The following is a 22,777-nucleotide window of genomic DNA, read 5'->3' as shown; positions in this document are numbered from 1 at the left end:
GGGAGAGAGGGGAGGGAGAGAGGGGAGGGAGAGAGGGGAGGGAGAGAGGGGAGGGAGAGAGGGGGGAGAGACCCACACCTACTGAGACTCCCACCCTCCCACAGACACATACCCCCACCCACCCCATCCCCCAACACCCCCCCTATTTCTACCCCCAGACACAGACACACACCATAACTCCCAAACACCTCCTACACCCAGACACCCCAGACACAGGCCCTACCCTCCACTCAGACCACCCCCCCAGCCACACATACTCCCACCCCATCGACATACCCAGACAGAATCCAGAGACACCCCCCCCAATAGACAGACCCCCCCTCACAGGCCTCCTCCTCCCCCCACAGATAGTGACAGAGGCCCATATACACTGAGCTAGAACCAGACTGAAAGACAGACACAGAGACAGAGACACAGAGACAAACTTGGGAGAAGGGGACATCTGGCCATATACCTTAGTGTTATTAGATGCTTACCATGTTCAAGGTTCTAACCCAGCTATGTTAACCCACACATTATTCCTATCCAGTTCATAAGGTATAAGCATATTGACTCACGCCAGTCTCTCTAGAGGACAGTTTGGATTTTCTAAGACCTCACACAATGACTTTACTCCATCATTTGATAAATTGTTGAGGGACAGATTCAGAAATACCAGGCTCCTATTGGTTTGGAGAGCATTGGATAGCTTTTGACAACGGGCTACATTCAGATCGCAGGATGCCAACCTGAAAAGCAACACACAAAAGGGGAAATGACATTTCAGAGAATTGGAACCACTGTTCACGCAGCATGGGGGGGGGGCAGGAAAATTCAGCTTCCTTTCATAAACCAAAATATTTAATAGATGCTTCTTCTGTAGTCCCACTTAGTTCTCTATCAGGTTGAAAAATCCCACTTAGTTCTCTATCAGGTTGGAAAATCCCAATGTCTTTCAAAAATATGAATGACTACAGTTTTAAATCCATTAAGTGGTATTTTTTTCACAATGAGGAAAGGGGTTGCCGGTACCTACAATGAGAAGTTGGACAGAGGAGAGCTGTGATGTTGATGTTGTACACCGATTTGTAGAACAAAGATGAACCACACGTCAAGTGCCAAATCTATGTCTCCCATGGGTTTTTATTCTCCAGTCAACTCACATTTTCTAAAGAACCTAATTTTGCTTTAATATTGAAATTTTTTATTGTTAAAGCACTTGGTAAATTAAAAGAAACTTTACCCAGTAAGGTTAGTCAGACCCAAGTCTATACATCTTTAGCGAGCTTCTACAGAGTTAGAATAATGCCAGGGTGGAAAGGTGGGAGTGGGTGAGAGAGCACTCTCATAGAGGCGGGGGTGGGGGGTGGGTTGGGTTGGGAGTTTCCATAGGGGAGACCTGGAAAGGGGAAGACATTTGAAATGTAAAAAAACTATCCAATAAAAGAAAAAAAAATGAAGAAAAAAATAAAAAAAAGGTGTTATTGCTTAGTTGGCAGAGTGCTTTTCCTAGCATGCACAAAGCCGTGGGTTCGATCCCCACTTCCACATTATAAAAAGAATGAGAAGCCAATAAAATTGCGTCTAAAATGAGAGTGAAACAGAAAGTGCATGTGGTGTCCTTCTAAATACGTGCAGAGAGGCTTATGCAGAGGTGACATAGGCTGTGTGCACAGCATGTGTAAGAGTCAGGTGATAGGACATTCCAGGCATACTCTATTGTTTTTTTTTTTTTTTTTTTTTTTTTTTAAGCAAGGCCTAGCCTTTAAAGTAATCTTTTTTAACCGAGTCACTAGATTCCCTTTATCACAAGTCAGGTTTGTATTAGTAGGAACAGGAGCAGTTCAGTGTCATCCTGACTTTTGTCACTGTGACAAAATAAACAAGCAACTAAGTGGCCTAAGATTTCTCTTGTTCATGGTTTCAAAAGCTTCAGTCCATCTCAGCATGGAGTGGGTGGGCAGAGGCATAGTGTGTTGCCAGGTAGGTATGGGGGAGAGAAGAGAGGGGAAAGAGAAGGACTTGCTCTGTAACTTTGGTTGGCCTAGAGTACTCTACCATGTAGGCCATGATGGCCTTGCCTCTCAGAGTCACTTCTTCTCCGATTAATAATATGCACGCATCTACCCTAGGCTTCCCATTCATATTCCTATTCCACAACATGCAATGGTTAAAAACACCCACCAAGAGAAGGACAATACATCTTTCCCATTAAGATAAAATTTATAAAATTAAAGTGAAATATCCCCAAGAAAAATGGTAATGTACCTTTTCAATATGTCAGGTACAAAATATCTGAAATCTATAATTTAAACTTTTCTAGTACATTTTAGTCTTATATTTGCAAAATTCTTATGATAAGGGACCCAAGTTAGCAGATAAGCCCGGAAAGTTCTGCTTTCCAACACTTTCATGACTCCTATCATGTAAAACCAGAAAGTAAAATATCAAAATGCACCTCTAAAGAGTTCAGCTCAGCATGATCTATGCACAAACCAGATTAATAAGGACATTAATACTGTCCAAATATAATGAGATCTAACGCAAATAGAAGTTGGATATCTCACATAAAATAATTTAGGAGGCCTACAAGATTAGAGATTATAACACACATATGGCCACACATTAAGAAAACAACCAGTCTTCCATAATGTAGGATCACTGCAAACTTGATTAACTCCTGACAGAACAGTCACTGCTGGCTCTAAGTCAAGTCACATCTAGCGTCTCCAGCTCAGCAGTCTACTATATAAACCTACGTTGAGTATCTTCAGTAGAATGCATTATTCGAATCTCAACAGAAAAGGGGTCTTACATCCTGCCACTTCCAGTGCCAAAGCTTTTGTTTTAAATCCAGAGATTACACTGTAAGAAAACATCTTCCCTACCAAATAGCAGTGTGGATATTTTCTTTGTTTTGTTATTGGTATTTTATTTTCAGTCATAAGAACCAGTGACATCTGTCTCATGTGACTTCAGATAATACAGGTTTAATCCTAAATCTACTTGCCTAGTAGTTAAGTTTCTGTCTCAACTTGACCCATTCTCAACCATACTCAAGACTTGCCCATCAACTCTTTGAGACACTATGTGTTAAGTAAATTTCATCTTTTAAAACCTATGCTAAGTGAATTTCATTTTTAAAAACCTGGTTAAGACTTAAAAAAAATAAAAACCCAGTGGTCACAGCATTCACCTTCCTATTTTCAAAAGCCCTTATGCCAGGTTTTGCTATGTTTCAAGTACCTGGACTGTAAGTTTTATTTGTGGGAAGTTACTTACCTTGGCCCTTCATGCATTAAGATTCAGTCTTGACTCACAGAACTGTCCAGGGATTATAAAAATTTCTAAGATGAATCTATTTTTCTGTTTTTGTGCATGAGAGAAACTGACTTAACTGACTTTCACTAGACAATAAGTTTTCTTAAAGGCTATCATCCAATGTGCAAACTAAGTATGATGGCTAAGGTTCTCCTTATTCCTAAAGAGCATCAACTGGAGGGCCAGCAGTAAGAGGAACAGTACATGACAGTGAGCATACACCTTGACAGTTGACAGTTGCCACACTGTTCTTTCTCAGCCTTCCAGGGTTGGCTCTGAGCCACAGTTGAAGAAGGTAGGGATTTGTTATCAATAATCAAGTACAATGGAGCTTTCTCTAACACTGGTTCCTGTTATCATTAATCAAAGACACAATATATGCCAGAACTGAAATAAGAAAAGTGTTAAATGTTCATTAATTCTTGGTCTATTCCCTCTCTTCATTTGAAAGATAAAGGACACAAATATACAATGAAAAGTGCTTCATGGGGAATGAGAGAAGTGAGTAGTCTTCCTGGGGTAGGGGATGAACTGGAAAAGTAGACTTCTACTATACAGCCCTGGGAACACCAAGTTCAGACTTCAAGTGTCTACTGGGCAGACACAAGTCCAAGTTATAATGAAAACTCAAGCTTACCTCAGCACCCGTAATTTACATCCTTGGCATTTCAAGGCTTCACATAAGGTCTTTAGTCCATTGTCTCCTAAATCAGTTTCTTTCAGGTCAAGATGTGTCACCTTCTTGTTGGAAGCCAAGAAAGTAAAATCCTGACAGCTATTCAGGAAATCGACAGCTCTGAACCTTCAAAAGAAATATATACAGAATGATTATTAATCATCTCCACCCATAGTTTCATCATATTCAATTCTTATTCTCATCTCTTTTCTGACTCTGGGTTTCTCATACTCCAGGGTAAAGCTCCAAACAAGAGTTTCAGAGAACTGCTAACATCCCCACCAACCACCACCACCAGGGCTACCGCATAGCTTTGGGTTTGTAGCCTGACAACTGACACTCTCGATTTGACATTACTGGGGATAGAAAGATTTTCATTTCCATTTACATCAGGGAAGTTAGCCTCTCAACTTTTAGGAATGACTACCACAATTATCCTAGTCACTCCAAATTCTGTGATGACAACATCAACTTACAACACTTAAATCCTTTCTATAATCAAAAGTAAATACACAAAATCATCTATCACATGTCTATCATTAGCAACATATACTGTTGCAGATATGCCATCATTCTGAGCGCTTAAGTATACAGAGGTAGTATAGATAAATAAAAAATTTCATCTCTTGATTTTTCTTTACTTCCTCCTAAATGCATTTTTATTTAATATACTTGATTTTTCTGCAGTGCCTCTCATAGACTAGAATCCCATCTGTCCATACTTCACCTTAACTAGTAACCCCCTGGAAACCACTTCCCTCCTTTCCAGCTCATTACCCAGCAGTCTTCCTCCATTCCCTCTCTCCCTAGCTTAGTGCCCCCAAGAAAGTACTTTTGCCCATTTATACAGCTAACCAAGTCATTCTGTAAGTATATTAGAAGCAATTTTGTTTTCAGGGGAAAAAACGGCTTACCATCAAGAAGCCTAATTGAGAACAGTCACCATGGTATCATCCCTTAGTGGGATCCTTCTGTTTTATAAGAAACTACCCAAAAGGTAGCATCAATTATTTATATTTACACCAGTGACATTTGGGGAAAGACAATGTGAGGGAGATGCTCAGAGATGAGTAAAAAGGACTCATACACCCAATGGCCTCTCCTTATCTATAGGCTTAGATATGCTTAAAATATGACACCGGAGTTCTCAAAAAATGAGATTCTAGAGGAAGCTAGAAAATTCTTAATTGAGCCTCAAAACCACATGCTGACTGCTACTACAACCATTGCATCTTTCCGAGAACAAATGAACTCATATTCCCATATCCCCAGGCATCTCCATTTTTCTCTGTTAGAATATTTTGTACAGTGATTGTAAGTACAATCACACATCACTTCATCACTTATGAAGAAAAAATATTTTTAGAACATTTCATGATTTTGGCCTTGGGCGAACAATTATACATACTCAAATGGATCTAGGTCACTAGGCAACAAGAGTTATGGGTCCACTACCATCCCTCATTGACAAAAAAGCCTTTGTGTGTCATATGATAGTTTCTTTTTGCTACTGTTTTCCCCTAACAAGTAAATAGAAGGTAAGACAAAGAAAGATGGTGGAAAACCCCTATTAAAATTTCTCATGTGTCAGATAGTGGGGTAAGGTACGCCTTTAATTGCCCCACTCTGGAGGCAGAGGTAGGTGGTCTCTTGAGTTTGAGGCCAGTCTGATTTACAGAATGAGTTCCAGGGCTATACAGAGAAAGTCTCAAAATACCAGCCTCCTCACTCCCCCATGCAAGACTTACATTAGTTTTTTTAGGTTACACCTTGGGTGACTTAATTCTTCATTTAAAATTTTCATCAATGATTTATCAATTCTGCTTTCATACAGATCCATTTCTATCAGGGACTCATTTGTATGAAGCACAGAAAACAGATCTTGCCAGTAGTGAATGATTCGAGCAGCAGCACCCTCAAGGCTGCATAATTGAAAAAAAGAGTGAGTCACTTTTGCCTTAGAAGATGCTATTGGATAAAATTATGCTATGAAGGAACATTAGGAACATCTTTGCTATGGACAGTCCACCAGACACCTTCTCTGGCTGGCCCAAGACTTTATTTACCCAATCCCACCCCCTTATCCATTCTCATCCATTTCCATTAACACATATGAAATAAAAACTACAGACTTCATTCACTTGGTAGCAAGAAACTCGGGGGTGGTGGTGGTGGTGAAGTCTGACCTACATTATCTGTGTGTATGTTTTTTTCTTAAAATTTTGAGTTAGAGTCTCCTTGTGTATCTATCCCAACTAGTCTAGAACTTGATATGTAGACCAAGCTGACCTCAAACAGATCTGCCTCTGTAGTGCTGAGATTAAAGGTGTGATCAACTACATCCAAGCTTATGTATCTGCTTTCTTGTAGGTATATGTGCCAGTGTATGCACTCCTGTAGACACCAGAAGACAATCTCAGGTGTTGTTCCTCCAGTGGAGTATTTTGTTTATGAGACAAGGTTTCCTCACTGGCCTAGAAAAAGACAAATATGCTAGGCTAGCTGGCTAATGAGTTCCAGTAATCTGCTTGAGTCTGTCCTCCCTAGTACTGTGATTATACATCCATGTTGCACCGTGATTACACATGCATGTCACTTTGCAATGTGGTTTTAGGTGGTAAAATGTCTTAATGTTTAAGGTAGATGCTTTACCAATTGATTTCTCCTTAGTCCTTTGTATTGTAATGAAATTGAAATGAATGAGGCTAGGTGTTGATTAATGGTATTTATCTAGTATGTTTTAAGATGTTGGGGTTTTGAGTCCCAACCTTGGGGAAGGGAAACTTAATAAATGATTAACTGCACAGTGGTGAGCTATGGAGATCTTAATTTGTGGAAACCATTCAAGAGCTTCCTATTTACAAACACCTTAGACATATGGTGAGCCAGGGATAATGGTCATTAAACTTGTCACATCTAATAAGCTGTGACAATTGGCAGCTACATGAGCAACAATCAGTGCATAATAGCTATTGTTTAATTTATGTTTGAATCAATTATCCGTTTTCTAGACTGACACCTGTATGTCTCAGTTTTGGAATTTTAGGAATTGTAACATGATTCCTAAGAGTTCACAATTCCCCTGGCACCAGAATTAAATTGGATAATATGTTAAGCATCTTATTTACCATAGAACTGTATGCCACATAATAAGCTTTTACTTTTAGTTAAATTTAGAAATTTTATAGTCCATTATTATCTTCTCACAGATTTAGGATCAAAAAGACAACTTCATGAAAGGGAAAGGGTAAACTCACACATGGAACAGCAAAGTGTAGAAGAAAGGACAGAGACAACCTGTGTATATGCCTCGGCAAGAGATTTCTAGACGGATTATCTAAACATAACTTCCATACAGTAGCTAAGTAATGTTTTCTTCTGTAAAATCTAATTCCTTCATTACTAGTAAACACTTACCACATTTCAGCTGTGTCCAACATATTTTTCAAGTCTGCCCTTGCTGTCAGTCTCATAGTCTCTAGAGTGTGGCAGTGCTTAAGACAGAATGAATATATACGCAACTGGGGTTCTTCATCAACCCTCACGATAATCTTTTGGAAATACATCAGTGCCTGAGTGATGAATTCTTCATCTTGAGTCTCATATATACAGTGAAGCAAGTCTTGAAATCTCAGCTGGGATAGAGACGAGTCGTCCTTTTCTAGTGCTTCCAGACATGCAAGTAACTCTTCTCTTACCTCCATGGATATTGTAAGGTTGAAAGTTTCCTCCAGTTGTCGTACTCTGTCTTTATTTAGTAGACCAAACAAAAAGCATTTCATCTGTTCCAAATGAGGGTCATGAATGTGGTTGCTTTCAAGCAACAGATACAAGTTTTCGAAAGGTTCAGAGGGATAGTCTTTTTCTTCCAAATTCTCTCTCAGCAAGTAAAAAAGAGCTGCAAAAAACTCCTGAACGTGGAGGTGAGTGAACATGTAGCAGTTTTCATACTCAGCGTCCTGCTGAAGAACCTTTGCATCCAAGAAAAGCAAAATGTCCTCTCTGGTTAACTCGTGCTTTCGGAGATTTTGCTGGTAGAGCACATGCTTCATACTCCAAATGCCTTCAACAGCAGCCTTGCAGAGGCTCCTCAACAGTGTTTCATTGGGCAGAGTAACACAGCCCACAGGTATGCGTGGGAATAGGCTGCAGATATAGTATGTGAACAGAGCTGTGCTGGCTTGGCAGATCTTTTCAACACTGCCACCTTTCTCCACTTGCTCCTTGAGAACAGTACAGATCATCTGGCACACATGGCACACGTGGCACATGTAGAAAAGCCTCCAATTCATTCTTATTGAATAAATTGCACTCATAGCCCATGTCTTATCTTTCAACAAATGGTGAATATAGTCCATCCTTGCATGTTTAGACAGCCCTGACAGCTTTACACGATGAGGTTTTTGCAGCAAAGGCACTAGTCGCTTCCAAGCTGTGGATCTTGTTGCTACTAGTAAGTATGACTCGGGAAGCATCACTTTCCTCAGCAAACTACTAATGAGAAAAGACACTGGGGAATTCTGGGTCCAATCTTTACACAGTGCAAACTCTGGCTCTTCAAAGGAGAAATCCAGTTCTTCAAAACTATCGATTATAAAGAGGAGACTGCTGGGTTTAGACAGGACCTGTTCAATGGGGCCCTCGCTGCTAGGCCAGTACTTTGATATTAACTGAGCAAAGCTTTTCTCCTTCACTTGGCTAATCTCTCTCCCACTGAGATAAAATACATGGGTAAACTGCTGATAGAGATTGCCATCTGCCCATTCTAAGATTGCCTTTTTCAACAATGTTGTCTTCCCAATTCCAGCAGCTCCTTGAAGGACTATTGTTTGTGGAGCCTTGGAAGCTTGGATATCCTCATCAAATATATGCTGCAGCAGATTTTGGTCTTTGTGTGTTATTATACAATTTAAAGTTGCAAATTCTCCAGGCGAAGAGGTCTTATACCACATAGTAAAAATTTTTTCCTTTATTACAGTTCTGTAGTCTATTCCATCATCTAAGTCAGTTAGAATGAAAAAGAACCAAAGACACACACGATCAAAACAATTTTTCTTTAATTTCAATGTTAAGATTCTCACTGCCCACCCATCCCCTTCTCTGTTCATATAGGTATCAGGAATTGAACCCAGGTCCTTCTGTAAGAGCAGCAAGTGTTCCTAACTACTTAGCTCTTTCTTTAGATCTCTAGGTTAACTGTTGACTAGGCATTTCTAAATACTGTATTCTTGAAATCCCAAGTCAATATGGTTTTGGGTCTAACTCCAGTTCTATTGACTTTGAATGACTGATAACAGTGGTACATTGAAAGTAAACTGTTCAACTGAATAATGGTCCTTAGAAACTAACCCTGCCATAATAAAGTTAAAAAAATATACAAAAACTGACCAAAGTCTTTGTCCTCAGATGATATTTCCTGTTTAGAAGCTTCATATTCCATCTCATCATCCTCTGTCTTCATGGTCTTTGGTGTTCCTGAAATAAGGTTCCAAGAGGATCATGAGATTTACCAGAAATAGAGCTTTAGTAATGGTTAAAATGGGGCCAGAATTGTTCTGAGTTGTGATTCTATGACTATCTGGGTGTAGCAGTAAATTAGTTAAAACCACTTTGGCTCTCTGCTCACCCTGTACCTGCCCAAGTGCTCTGGATTCACGAATGAAGGACACACACACACACACAAAGCTAATTTAGATATGCCTTGATTAACTCAATGGTTGGCAACTTCTAAACCTCCCTGGATAGCACACACTGCCCTCCAGTATTCCTGAGTTAACATCTTAAAATCTATTATTACATCTCTGCTACCGCAGACCCAACTAGGGGAATGGCTCCCAGGGTCACTTTCCCATAATCTTACATGGGCCTTTAAGTCTGTTCTCCTTGCTCTGTCATGCTCTTCTCCTCTTTTCCCTTTCTGTCCCTTGACCATGTAAACTAAATGTCAGAGAGAGAGTCACACACACACACACACACACACACACACACACACACACACACACAGAAAGAGGCAGGAGAGACAGACAGAGGCAGGAGAGACAGACAGAGGCAAGAGAGACAGACAGACAGAGGCAAGAGAGACAGACAGACAGAGGCAAGAGAGACAGACAGACAGAGGCAAGAGAGANAGACAGACAGAGGCAAGAGAGACAGACAGACAGAGGCAAGAGAGACAGACAGAGGCAAGAGAGACAGACAGAGGCGGGAGACACAGAGAATCAGAGACCCACCCCCAGATACGCACATACACAGATCCACCCTCAGACACAAAGAGAGACTTACCCCCCCAGAGAGAGAAATACAGAGACCCACCCCAGACACACAGAGACAGAAACCAACTCCTACACACACACACACACACACACACACACACACACACACACACACACACACAGACACATCACCATGACAGAGACTCACTCCCCTATGACAAAACAGATGGAGACCCATCTCCCTATGACAGATGGAGAGCACCCCTCATGACAGACACACCTCCCTCCCCCAACAGATGAACACCCCTCAACAGACAGCCACCCTCCATATGACTGACCCCCCCCCCACACACACACGAAAGACAGGACAGATAACAGGAATACCAAACAAACCAACCATGGTCTATCCTCCTGCTGCAACCAAGAAACACACCTTAACATCAAGGATAGAGATCACCTAGTAAATGGCCAAAAGAAGCAAACTGATACAGCTATTTTAATATTTGACAAAATAGACTTCAAAACTAATCAGAAGAGATATGAAAGGATACTACAAATACAAAGAAAAAATTCACCAAGAGGACATTGCTAGTCTAAACATCTATTCTCAAGATACTTAAGAGCACCCAAATTTGTAAAAGAAACACTACTAAACTTAAATCACATATTGATTTAAGCTTACACACTCCTGGACACTTCAATTCCCCACTATTGCCAATAGCACCTCATGAAACTTTCTCCTAAACTGGCCACATACTAAAGACACAAAGCAAGTCTCAGCACATACAAGAAATGTGAAATAACACCCTGGGTCCTATGTGACAACCATGGCTTAAAGCTAAATATCAACAACAATCGAAACCAGAAAGTTTCCAGACGCTTCATTCAGTAGTGAATTGTTTAGTTGGTTAGTTGGTGTTTATTTCCATATGAAGATGAAAATTGTCCTTTTAAAACCTGTAAAGAATGATGTCAGAAATTTGCTTGGGATTGCACTGAATTTGTAGATTGCTTTTAGTAGAAAGGCTGTTTTTGCTATGTTAATCTTAATTGGAAACTAAACAATTCACTACTGAATGAAGAATGGGTCAAAACAGAAATTAAGAAATTAGAGAGACTTTCTAGAATTGAATGAAAAATATACAACATATCCAAAATTATGAGACACAATGTAGATTGTTCTAAGAGGCAAGTTCATAGCATTAAGTCCTTACATAAAAAATTGGAGAAATCTCATACTAGTAACAGTATACCTAAAAGCTCTAGAACAAAAAAAGAAATCACACCCAAAAGGAGAAGATGGCAAGAAATAATGAAAATCAGAGTTGAAATCAATAAAATAGAATCGAAAAGCAACACAAAGAATCAATGAAACAAAGAGTTGGTTCTTTGAGAAAAATCACAATATTAACAAGCCCTTATGCAAATTAAAAGGCAAAAAGAATATCCAAATTAACTGAATTAGAGATGAAAAGGGGACTATTAACAACATACATCGAGGAAAGAGAAAACCATAAGGTAATACTTTAAAAAGCAGTACCTCACAAAATTGGAAAATCTAAAAGAAATGGATATTTGATACACAGCGCCTATGGAGGTAAATCTGGGTCAGACAAACAATTTAAACAGGTCCATAATCCCTAGTGAAACAAAACCAGTCATAAAAATTCTACCCAAAAATCAAACAAACGAAACAAAAACTCAGAACCAGATGGTTTTAGCTTGGAATTCTACCAGACTTTCAAAGAGTTAATGTCAATACTTCTCAAATCATTCCACAAAATAAAAATAGAGGGAACATTGCCCAATTCGTTTTTATGAGGCCACAGTAGCCTGATATCCAAACTCCATAAAGATCTAATAGAGAATTACAGATCAATTTTCCTTATGAACGTAGATGCAAAAATCCTAAGTATTTGCAAACCAAATCCAAGATCATCAAAAGATCAGTATCATAAAGCAGTCTTCATACCAGAGATGCAGGGATGGATCAACATAAGTAAATTAATAAATGTAATTCATCATATAACAAACCTGGAACAAATCTATAAGATCTCACTACATGCAGAAAAGGCCTTGGACAAAATCCAACATTCCCTCACAATAAAAGTCCTGGAGAGGTTAGGGATACAATGCACACACAATAAAGATAGCAAGCCCATAGCCAATGATGTTGGAGAGAAACTCAAAGCAAATCCACTAAAATCAGAGACAAGACAAGATTGTCCTCTCTGTATATACCTTTTTCAATATAGTACCTCAAGTCTTAACTAGACAACAAGGGTAACAAATTGGAAAAGGACAAAGTCAAAGTATATTCATTTACTGATGATACAATAGTATATACATCAATGATCCTATAAATTCCACTGGAAACTCCTACAGCCAATGAGCAGTTTCAGCAAAGTAAACAGATTACAAAATTAAGTCACAAATCTGTAGTTTTCCTATGTTAACATGACAAGTGGTGGACTGAGGCAGACATCAGGGAAAACATCTTTGACAACACCCACAAATACAAAATAACTTGGGCTGAATCTAATCAAGCAAGTAAAAGACTTGTATGATAAAACTTAAAGTCTTTGAAGAAAGACATTGAAGATCTCAGAAATTGGAAAGATCTCCCATGCTTATGGATCAGTAAGATTAACATAGCAAAAACAGCCATTCCACCAAAAGCAATCTACAAATTCAGTGCAATCCCAAGCAAATTTCTGACACAATTCTTTACAGGTTTTAAAAGGACAATTTTCATCTTTATATGGAAACACACACACACCTCAACTAACCAAACAACCAACCAAACAACAAAACCCAAACCCCTGGATAGCTGAAAAGTAAGAGAACTGCTACAGTATCATCATTCCTGATTTCAAGTTGTGTTATAGAACTATAGTAATAAAAATAGCATAGTATTGGCACAAAAACAGACATGCTGACGAGTGGAATCAGACCCACATAAATCCACACACCAATGGACATCTGATTTTTTGACAAAGATGCCATAAATACACTGGGAAAAAAGATATCTATCGACAAATGGTACAGGTCAAACTGGATGTCTGTATGTAGAAGAATGCAAATTGATTCACACATAGCACTCTGCACAAGACAACTCCAAATGGACCAAAGACCTCAACATAAAATCAGATACACGGTCATACAGGTCTTTCACTTGCTTGGTTAGAGTTACATTAAGATATTTTATATTATTTATGACTATTGTGAAGGGTGTTTTCCTAATTTCTTTCTCGGCCAGTTGATCATTTATACAAAGGAGGGCTCCTGATTTTCTGAGTTGATTTTGTACCCATCCACTTTACTGAAGGTGTTTATCAGCTGCAGAAGTTCTGTTAGAATTCTGGAGGTCATTTATGTATACTATCATATTATCTGTGAACAGAGATACTTTGACTTCCTTTCCAATTTGTGTCCCCTTGATCTCCTTTAGTTCTCTTGTTGCTCTAGCTAGAATTTTAAGTACTATATTGTATAGATGTGGAGAGAGTGGCAAGTCCCGAGTATGAAGGAGGTCTCTGCATCAATATCTGTTTCATGTGCCTTTTCTTGGGATCTTTTACTTCTGGTTTGCTTTGTCCTGTTCAAAAGTGTTAGCTTTTGTTTTATTATACATGGTTGTTTCTTCAAGCCTGTTTGTTTTCAAACGAGAAAAGGGGATGGATCTGGAGACAAGGGAGGTAGGAAGGAACTAGAGTAGTAGAGGCAGGGAAAACCACAATCAAGACATATGATGTAAAAAATATTTTCAGTAAAAGGAAGAATGCTTTTCTAAAAATCAGTCAATCAGCCTTGACTATATTGTACCCGATTATACTTCCGGTTTTTCAGGATTTATTCCTAGCTCTGCCACTTTCCAATTAGAAACATTTAGAAGGGCAACCCATATTTCTGCCTTTCAGTCTACCCTTCTCCAAAGAAATGACATCAGCAACATCTTTGGAGGACCGTCATGTGGATCAAATGTGGTATGCTTCATGTGTCACCCAGCATACAACAGGCATGTGTGCATAAATGTTTCTTTGTCCCTTTCTCCCCTACTCCCATCATGTGACATAGAATTCAGTCTTATATAAACATTGTGGTTGCAACCCTATTAGCAGGTGTTACTCTTGAAGTGCACTTAATTGGAATATGCTGCCATCTTCTCCTATGCCATTTCTGATAAAATAAAACCCACATATAAGCACTGTGGGTCTGTTACTACCTCACAAACATTTTATGAAGCTATTTCTCAACACCACAATTTTCTCGGTAATTTGATATAAATATTAGAAAAAGCCTTTTGCATCCTTGATTATGACTTTCAATGACTCAAGTGCTTCTGGTATTTTCACTGTAGGCTTGATTTCACTTGACAACACTCAAGCTTTTAACCTTCAATCCCCATTAAACCATTTCCACCAATATCTTAAATGAATTGATGGGCCCCATGCCTTTCCAGTGTAATAGCTATCCAAACCCAGCTAAATCATAGTGCCCTGAGGGCCCTCCCTTACTTGGTAACCAACTCAGCCCCTTTCCTTTTTGAAAATTAAAACATGGATCTTACTTTGTGCTATAAAACTTTTTATTTTATGTGTATTAGTGTTCTGTCTGTCTAGAGTCACAGGCAGTTGTTAGCTGACATGTAGATGTTGGAAATTGAACTCAGGTCCTTTGGAAGAGCACCTGATCCATCCCTCTTAGTACTAATTATTTTTTAGGCAGGGTTTCTCTGTGTAACAGTCTGTCTGTCCTGGAACTTCCTCTGTAGACCAGGCTGGCCTTGAACTCAAACTTACCTGGCTCTGCCTCCTGAGGCTCATGCAACTACTGCCATATGGGGCATATAACTTCAATATAAAATGTCCTAAAACATGATATCCAAAATATACAAACAAGAAATTATATATTCACAAACCAAATTTTAAAAAAAATTAGTAAAAATAAACCCAACTGAAAAATGGCATATAGAGCTAAATGGAATTCTCAATGGCTGAGAAACACTTAAATGTTCAGCATCTTTAGTCATCAGGAAAATGCAATCAAAACAACTCTGAGATTCCATCTTACACACTGCAGAATAGCTAAGATAAAAAACTCAAAGGACAGTTCATTCTTGTGTGGATGTGGAGCAAGGGGAACATTCCTCCATTCCTGCTGGGAGTAAAAACTTAGAACCACCACTTTGGAAGTCAATTTAGCAGGTTCTTGGATAGTTGGGAAAAGGTCTACCTCAAGTCCCAGCTATACTAGTGGGCATATACCCAAAAGATGCTCTATGACAATGACACTGGCTCAACTATGTTCATAGCAGCTTTATTTGTAATAGCCAGAAACAGGACACAATCCAGATGTCCCTCAACCAAAGAATGAATGAAGAAATGTGGTTCATTACAAAATGGAATACTAAGCTATTAAAAACAATATTATGGAATTTGCAGGTAAATGGATGGAACTAGAAAAGGTCATCCTGACCGAGGTAATCCAGCAGAAAGACGAACATGATATGTGCTCACCACAATAAGTAGATATTAGTCATAAAGTACAGGACAACCATCTACAGACCCAAAGAAGCTAAGAAACTACAAGGGCCCAATGGGGGATGCTTGAATCTCACTGAGAAGAGGAAATAAAATAGACATTGGGGTGGATGGAGGGAGGCAACTGGGTAGGAGAGGGATTGATAGAACTGGAATTGGTGGTGGTAGGGGGCATCTCTGGGACTAGCTAGAAATCTAGGACAATGGAAACTCTTAAGGGTTGTGTGTCCCTAGCTAAGGCTCCTAGCAGGGGATATGGAACCTGAAATTGGTCATCTCCTATAACTAGGCAAGACTTCCAACGGTGGGATGGGGACACTCACCCTGTCACAAAACCTTAGACTCACAATTTTGCCTTCCCACAAGATGTACAGGGATAAAGGAGCAGGAATAGCTAGTGACTGGCCCACTTTGAGACCCATGCCATGAGAGAGAGCCCACCCCGACATTATTAATGATATTCTGCTATACTTGTAGGCAGAAGCCTAGGATCGCTGCCTTCTGAGAAGCTTCACCTAGCAGCTGACAGAAACAGATGCAGAGACTCACAGCCAAATATTAGGCAGAGAATCTTGTGAAGAGGAGGAGGAAGAATGAAAGGAGCCAGAGGGGTGGAGGACACAAGAAAACCCACAGAGTCAACACTAACTGGAGCCCATAGGGGCTCACTGAGCCTGAACCACCAACCTGAAGGCATGCATGGGATGGACTTAGGATGCCTATATATATGTAACAGATGTGAAGCTTTGTCTTCATATAGGACCCCTAACATGAGCAGGGGCTGCCTGCTGCCTGCTGTCTTTGTCAGGGTTTCTATTCCTGGACAAAACATGACCAAGAAGCAAGTTGGAGAGAAAAGGGTTTATTTAGCTTACACTTTCACGTTGCTGTTCATCACCAAGGAAGTCAGGACTGGAACTCAAGCAGGTCAGGAAGCAGGAGCTGATTGATGCAGAGGCCATGGAGGGATGTTCTTTACTGGCTTGCTTCCCCGGGCTTGCTCAGCTTGCTTTCTTATAGAAAGCAAGACTACCAGTCCAGGGATGGTACCACCTACAAGGGGCCCTCCCCCCTTGATCACTAATTAAGAAAATGCCTTGCAGCTGGATCTCATGGAGGCATTTCCTCATCTGAAGCTCCTTTCTCTGTGAAAACTCTGGCTTGAGTCAAGTTGACACAAAAAACTAGCCAGTACACCTGCCTTTGGATCTCTTTCCATAACTGGGCTGCCTTGTCTAGCCTCAAGAGGAGAAAATGCACATATTCCTACTGCATCTTGAGATGCTAAGGTGGGATATCTATGGGAGGCCTCCCCTTTTCTAAGGAGAAAGGGAGGAGAGATGGGTAGAAGGTGAGAGGGAGGGACTGGGAGAACAGAAGGGAGGGGAAGCTTTGATTGTGAGGTAAATTAAATAAATTAAAAAAAAACCATTTGCTATATTTGGGGTTATACTATATTATTGTTGTAATGTAACTAGTCTAATTGCATTTTCTTGTGCCAAGTTTGGCCTGATATCACTGTGAAGCCTGATTTTTTTCTTGAAGGAAACAGAAGCAGTGGGTTTGGGGGAGAGAGGGGGTGAAGGGAGATGGGAGGGGCAGCTACTGTTGGGATGAGAGAATAAGATAATGAAGGGATCTACTCATTTGAATTTGTATTCAGCATGAGCACCATTTTGTAGCCTTCTCCATCTTGTAAGAGGTACCAAATTCAACTTTCTCTAAAACTTCTTGACATTTCACAATTCTCCCTCGATTCTTGGTAATGGTATTGGGAAAGAAACAAATGGAAGTCAATACATACAGACAGAAGAACTTACATGGAAGATAAATAATACCAGAGTTACATAGCAAATCTGTACTTCACTGTTCAGAACAAGAGTTTTAGGGTTGTTTTTTAAATGACATTTTAGAAATATTTCTAGTTAAAGATGAATCTGATAAAAATAAGCCTCTTATTTATGTATACAAGTATGTGTGTGGGGGAATGAGGAAACAATAAAGGGACACTGTTTTTCCCCAGGGATTAAAGAATCTGATCAAGGAAAATGAAAAAACAGCTTCCTGCCACCAGGACCACTCGGCTCTCTTTTTGTAACTAGGTGAGTGAGCTCTCTACCCTTTTCTGTAGTTTATGCCTCCACCGTTTTGAGTTGAGTCAACAGCACCTGTCTCCAATGTGACTCAGTGATGATTCCACCCACATCACCTTGGTCTGTAGGTCCTTCCATTAGCATTTAAACACATGAAAATCTAACTCTAACAAACATCCCCTTTCTTCCACAAGCCCTCCATCTTCCTAGTCAGAACCTCTTCAGGGTCCTCCTCTAAACATCACCTCCTATTTTGCCCCCTCAATTTACTGCCAACAAAGGTTGGGTAGTTTTTGCCAACAAGATTCCATACTGTTCAGATTTACTGCTCAAACTGACAGGAAATCTTGAATTCAACCATCTACCAGTAAGCAGAACAAAAGGAGAAGCTATCATTGTAAAAAGATAGTATCTAGACAGAGCTCCCAGTGACCAAACAAAAGATTAAACTCAAAATTAAAGTTAACAGCTATAAGTCTATGTTGGTATAAATGATTGAATACATAGTCCAAAAAGAAACAAATCTCTCCCCAGAAGAGGTTTCTACATTTATTGCATTACCTCCCTCCCCGAGGGGGGAGATATTAACTCCACCTGATCTACACACACCTTGACTGTTTAGCTGTTCACTGCCCCCCTCCCCCAGGAGACTATGTGGGGAAGCTAAGTACAGAGTGAGAAATCTCAAGTCAGTGTCAGTCAAATCAATGAGGATAGCAGACTACTAATACTGGCTCACAACTTGTTATGCCCTATTCATTGATAGTCCTGGGAAACTTGTGTGTGCACACACATGCACACTCTCTCTCTCAACTAAAGATGAGTGTGGATCCTGTGGAGAGGGGAGGGAGGAACTAGGAAGAATAGGAGGGGAGTATAATGTAAGAAAGAAAGAAAAAAGCACTGTGATATTCCTCTTGCATCCCTTAATCCCAAACTAACTATGGAGAAAAATACCATGAAAATCCAAATTTTAGGACATGCTACAAAATAACTTTCTCAAAACTGCAAAGGCCATTAGAATACAGGAAAGGCTGAGATTCCATTGCCGATGAGAAGAGACTAAAGCCAGGTAACAGTCATCTAATACCTTTGACAGGATCTGGACATAGGAAAACTAACACTTGGAAACCGTTAGTGAGACCCAAATTTAAGTGCACCTCAGTTGTTGTAGTCAAACCTCCTTAGGGCAGATATGCAACAGGAATGAAAAGGTGCTAAGACCAGGGAAATGAGAGGAATGCCAGAACTCTCAGTAATTAAAAAAAAAAGTTCTAGTCCTTCCAGTCTGGGCCAGTGCCCGGAGCAGACCCTGGGCAGGAACTCCGCAGCCAGTCTCACAACATCCAGAGAAAGATCAACTCCCAAGTGCTCTAACATGCCTAGGATCATAGGATTAGAGGTGAGGACACAACATCTGCCCCAACACCAGGAGTAACTGGGACCAACAGGAACCAGGCACCCAGGAACTCCACCCAACCAGTGGCACAAATTCCTTCCTGTTTCAGCCAGTGCCCTGACCAGATCTTGGGCGAGAGCTCCGTAGTCAGTCCCACAACACCCAGAAGAAGCTCCACTCCCAGGCATTCTAACATGCCCAGGACCACAGGATCCCAAGATCCCAGGAGCTTGGTCACACCAGATCTCAGGGTCCCAGAGGCAGCTTGACTCCCAGGAGCTCCAACACACCCAGGACCTCAGGATCCTGGAATCAGAATCACAGAGACAGCTGGACTCTGAGGAGTTCTGACACAACCAGGATCACAAGAAGGATATAGCTCCAGTCAGATATAGTGAGGGCAAATGGCGGGAGGCAAGGGCAAAAAAATAACAGAAATCAAGGTTACTTGGCATCATCAGAACCCAGTTCTCCCAACACAGCAAGTCCTGGATATATCATCACATCGGAAAAGCAAGATTTGGATCTAAAAATCCCTTCTCATGATGGTGGTAGAGGACTTTAAGAAGGACATAAATAACTCCCTTAAAGAAATACAGGAGAACACAATAGGTAGAAGCCCTTAAAGAGGAAACACAAAATCCCTTAAAGAATTATAGGAAAACACAATCAAACAGGCAAAGGAAATGAACAAAAACCACCCAAGATCTAAAAATGGAAATAGAAACAATAAAGAAATCACAAAGGGAGACAACCCTGGAGTTAGAAAACCTAGGAAAGAGATCAGGAGTCATAGATGCAAGCATCACCAACAGAATACAAGAGATAGAAGAGAGAATCTCAGGTGTAGAACATATCATAGAAAACATTGACACAACAGTCAAAGAAAATGCAAAATGCAAAAAGCTCTTAACCTAAAACATCCAGGAAATCCAGTACACAATTAAAACACCAAACCTAAGGATAATAGGCCTAGAAGAGAGCAAAGATTCCCAACTCAAAGGGCCAGTAAACATCTTCAACAAAATTAGAGCAAATCAACGAGATAGATAAATCCATAGCCAGACTAACTAGAGGGCCCAGAGACAGTATCCTAATTAATAAAAACAGAAATGAAAAGGGAGACATAACAAAATATATCTTAATTATTCTGTTTGTTGAATATTAACAGTTGAAAATATTAAAATCATGTTCTACAAAACTACTAAAGTGTTTATAGACATGTTATAGACATGTATCATCAGAAAAATGTCAGAAGTATGTATGCAAGAATAATACACATGAACAATAACAGCACCATGGAATTTCTGGATAAACATGTAAGAAAGCTCATTTATGACAGAATTAATCAGTTGTAAAAATTACTCAACACCAAGCCAAACCAAAATCCCAGTAGTTATTGAAACCAGGGCCTTTCAAATGCTAGGCAGGTGCCGCCGTGTGTGTGTGTGTGTGTGTGTGTGTATTAAAAAAAAAAAAAATCAAAGTATAGGACTTGCAACAAGCCACCAAGATGAAACTCATAATGAAAGCAGTCAAATCCAACAGGATTAGACAGGGCATAAGCCCATTTTAAAACATCAACACAAAGCTGTCACTGTTTTAAAATGCATATTTTAAATGGGCTAGAGAGGAGTCAGTCCATGAGGCCTTGATGAGAAGTAGGGGAGGGGGCACGCAGATGGCTCCTGCAGTTCTCAGGTGCTGGCACTTTATCCTTTTACTTGGCCATGGCTTACAGGAGTCATCTCTCGTTAATCAGTTAGCAAATGGCACATGGACCATAAGCACTTCTGTCATTTCCATTACACTAAATTATCGTTTTAAAAAGCTTTATAGCACCAGGAAGGCTTGAAGCAAACAAGTCAGGTTATCAGGAAAACAAACTTGAGCAAAGGACAAAGAGTTATTACACACAAGCAGGTGACTTGAGCAAGGGACAAAGAGTTATTACACACAAGCAGGTGACTTGAGCAAGGAACAAAGTTATTACACACAAGCAGGTGACTTGCAAGTCTGGCAGGTATTCCAGAAAATGTTCAAACTCTAAAAATCCCAGCAGATGCCAAAAACCAATGCAAACCAGTAGGTACCAATTCTCAATTATCAAAATAGTTTTTAAAAATTCCTAAAACAATAACATGTGATAAGAAATGAAGCAGATAAATCTAGCATAAATGTTAATTGCCATAGTCTTAGAAAGATGAGTGCTCCAAACTACCGACAACTTTTAAAATGTGACTTTTCAATCAATACCTTCCTTAGAAATTTATTCAGTGCAATGAACTCTACATATAGAAAGTTTTTTTAAATAAAATAAATGCATTAAATGCATATGGGCTTACTTGATTTTTGGTTTTGGTTGTTTTGTTTGTAATTTGGGACAGGGTTTCGTTGTGTTGCCATGGTTGTCCTGGAACTAGCTCTGTGGACCTGGTTAATGGCCTTAATCCACGTACTTCTGTTTCCCCGAGTGTTGGGATTAAAGGTGTGTGCCACCACCGCTTGGCTATTCCTGATTTTTTTTTTTTTTAATATCATTAGGATGGCATAACCAAGCAGCAGTATGGTAAAGGGGGCAATGCCTGTTGGTCCCCAAGAGATAATGAATGTGTGCCATAATAAACCTGTGAGGAGCATAATCATTGGTAACCCCTGAAACGAGAGCAATTCTGGTCACTGTTGGTATTGGTGTGGGAGTACCAAAGCCTCGAAACATGGCTTTCTATAATTTTGATAGCGAGGCATCCTGGCAGCATGCAGGACCAGGACCGCCAACTTCTGAAGAGGCTTATTTTGCTAACAGTAGGAAAAATCAGGAGGCATCAGACTAAAGGACCATACCTGCACCTGGTCCAGGAACAGAGGAGAGGGTGGCATGGGTCTCCCAGGACTGCTGGGCAGGACTATATACCATTTTAATTCAGGGCCTCAGACTAGGAGCTACTATTGAATTACTATTACCTCAATGCAAAGACCACTAAATAGGAGCAAACCCCAGATCTAGGTTCCCATTCCACCTTGACTCTGATTGCCAGCAGACACTCATGCAACAGTTGCATATTCCCGCAGGATCCTACTAAAGCTATAGGTGTTGGGCTTTTCTCCATCCTCAGGTGCAGGCCACGTCCCTTTTCTAGTTTGAAAGCACAATGTGGGCATCAAAAGGATTCCCACTGAACTCTTACTAGCCTAAGAGCAGTCAAAATACATGTCCAAGAAGCTCCTTCCATACCTCTGGTTTGGTGAGTGATGAAAGTTAAGTCCTTGCGTTGAGAAACTCCTGAGAAGCCTCCACAGGTTCGCTGAGAAAGGGGCTCACTCTTTAGCTTTTAAGACCTCTTTGTTGTGGCCGCCTTTGGGCGGAGCAGGCTTTCCAGCAGGGATTGGTGGGCTGGTTCAGTTGGGCCTCAACTGGTCCAGCGAGTCTCTCTTCTGATTGGCTGTCTGGGTAAGCTCTCTGCTCCTGGATGTCTTGCCCTCCCAACTCTTGTTAGATGCAGTTCCTACCCAGGAAGTAATTCCTGTGCTCAGCACAAGTGTAGGACCACAAG

General features: G+C 40.3%; 1 protein-coding gene across 1 annotated transcript in view; it reads right to left on the bottom strand.

Annotated features, from left to right (window-relative positions):
- The window catches only part of Nlrp14 (NLR family pyrin domain containing 14), a 33,765-nt gene extending 11,268 nt beyond the window's left edge, over positions 1 to 22,497 (bottom strand). The window contains exons 1-6 of the mRNA XM_021202374.1: positions 22,459 to 22,497; positions 9,365 to 9,451; positions 7,394 to 8,975; positions 5,725 to 5,898; positions 3,938 to 4,102; positions 558 to 728 (exon numbers count right to left, since the gene is read on the bottom strand). Of these exons, the coding sequence (XP_021058033.1) occupies positions 558 to 728; positions 3,938 to 4,102; positions 5,725 to 5,898; positions 7,394 to 8,975; positions 9,365 to 9,437 (2,165 nt within the window). The 5' untranslated portion in view covers positions 9,438 to 9,451; positions 22,459 to 22,497. The remainder of the gene's footprint in view (positions 1 to 557; positions 729 to 3,937; positions 4,103 to 5,724; positions 5,899 to 7,393; positions 8,976 to 9,364; positions 9,452 to 22,458) is intronic.
- Positions 22,498 to 22,777: the final 280 nt, after the last annotated feature.

The sequence above is a fragment of the Mus pahari genome, chromosome 1 (genome assembly GCF_900095145.1).
Source record: "Mus pahari chromosome 1, PAHARI_EIJ_v1.1, whole genome shotgun sequence".
NCBI lineage: Eukaryota > Metazoa > Chordata > Mammalia > Rodentia > Muridae > Mus > Mus pahari.
This window is presented reverse-complemented; position numbering and strand designations above follow the sequence as displayed.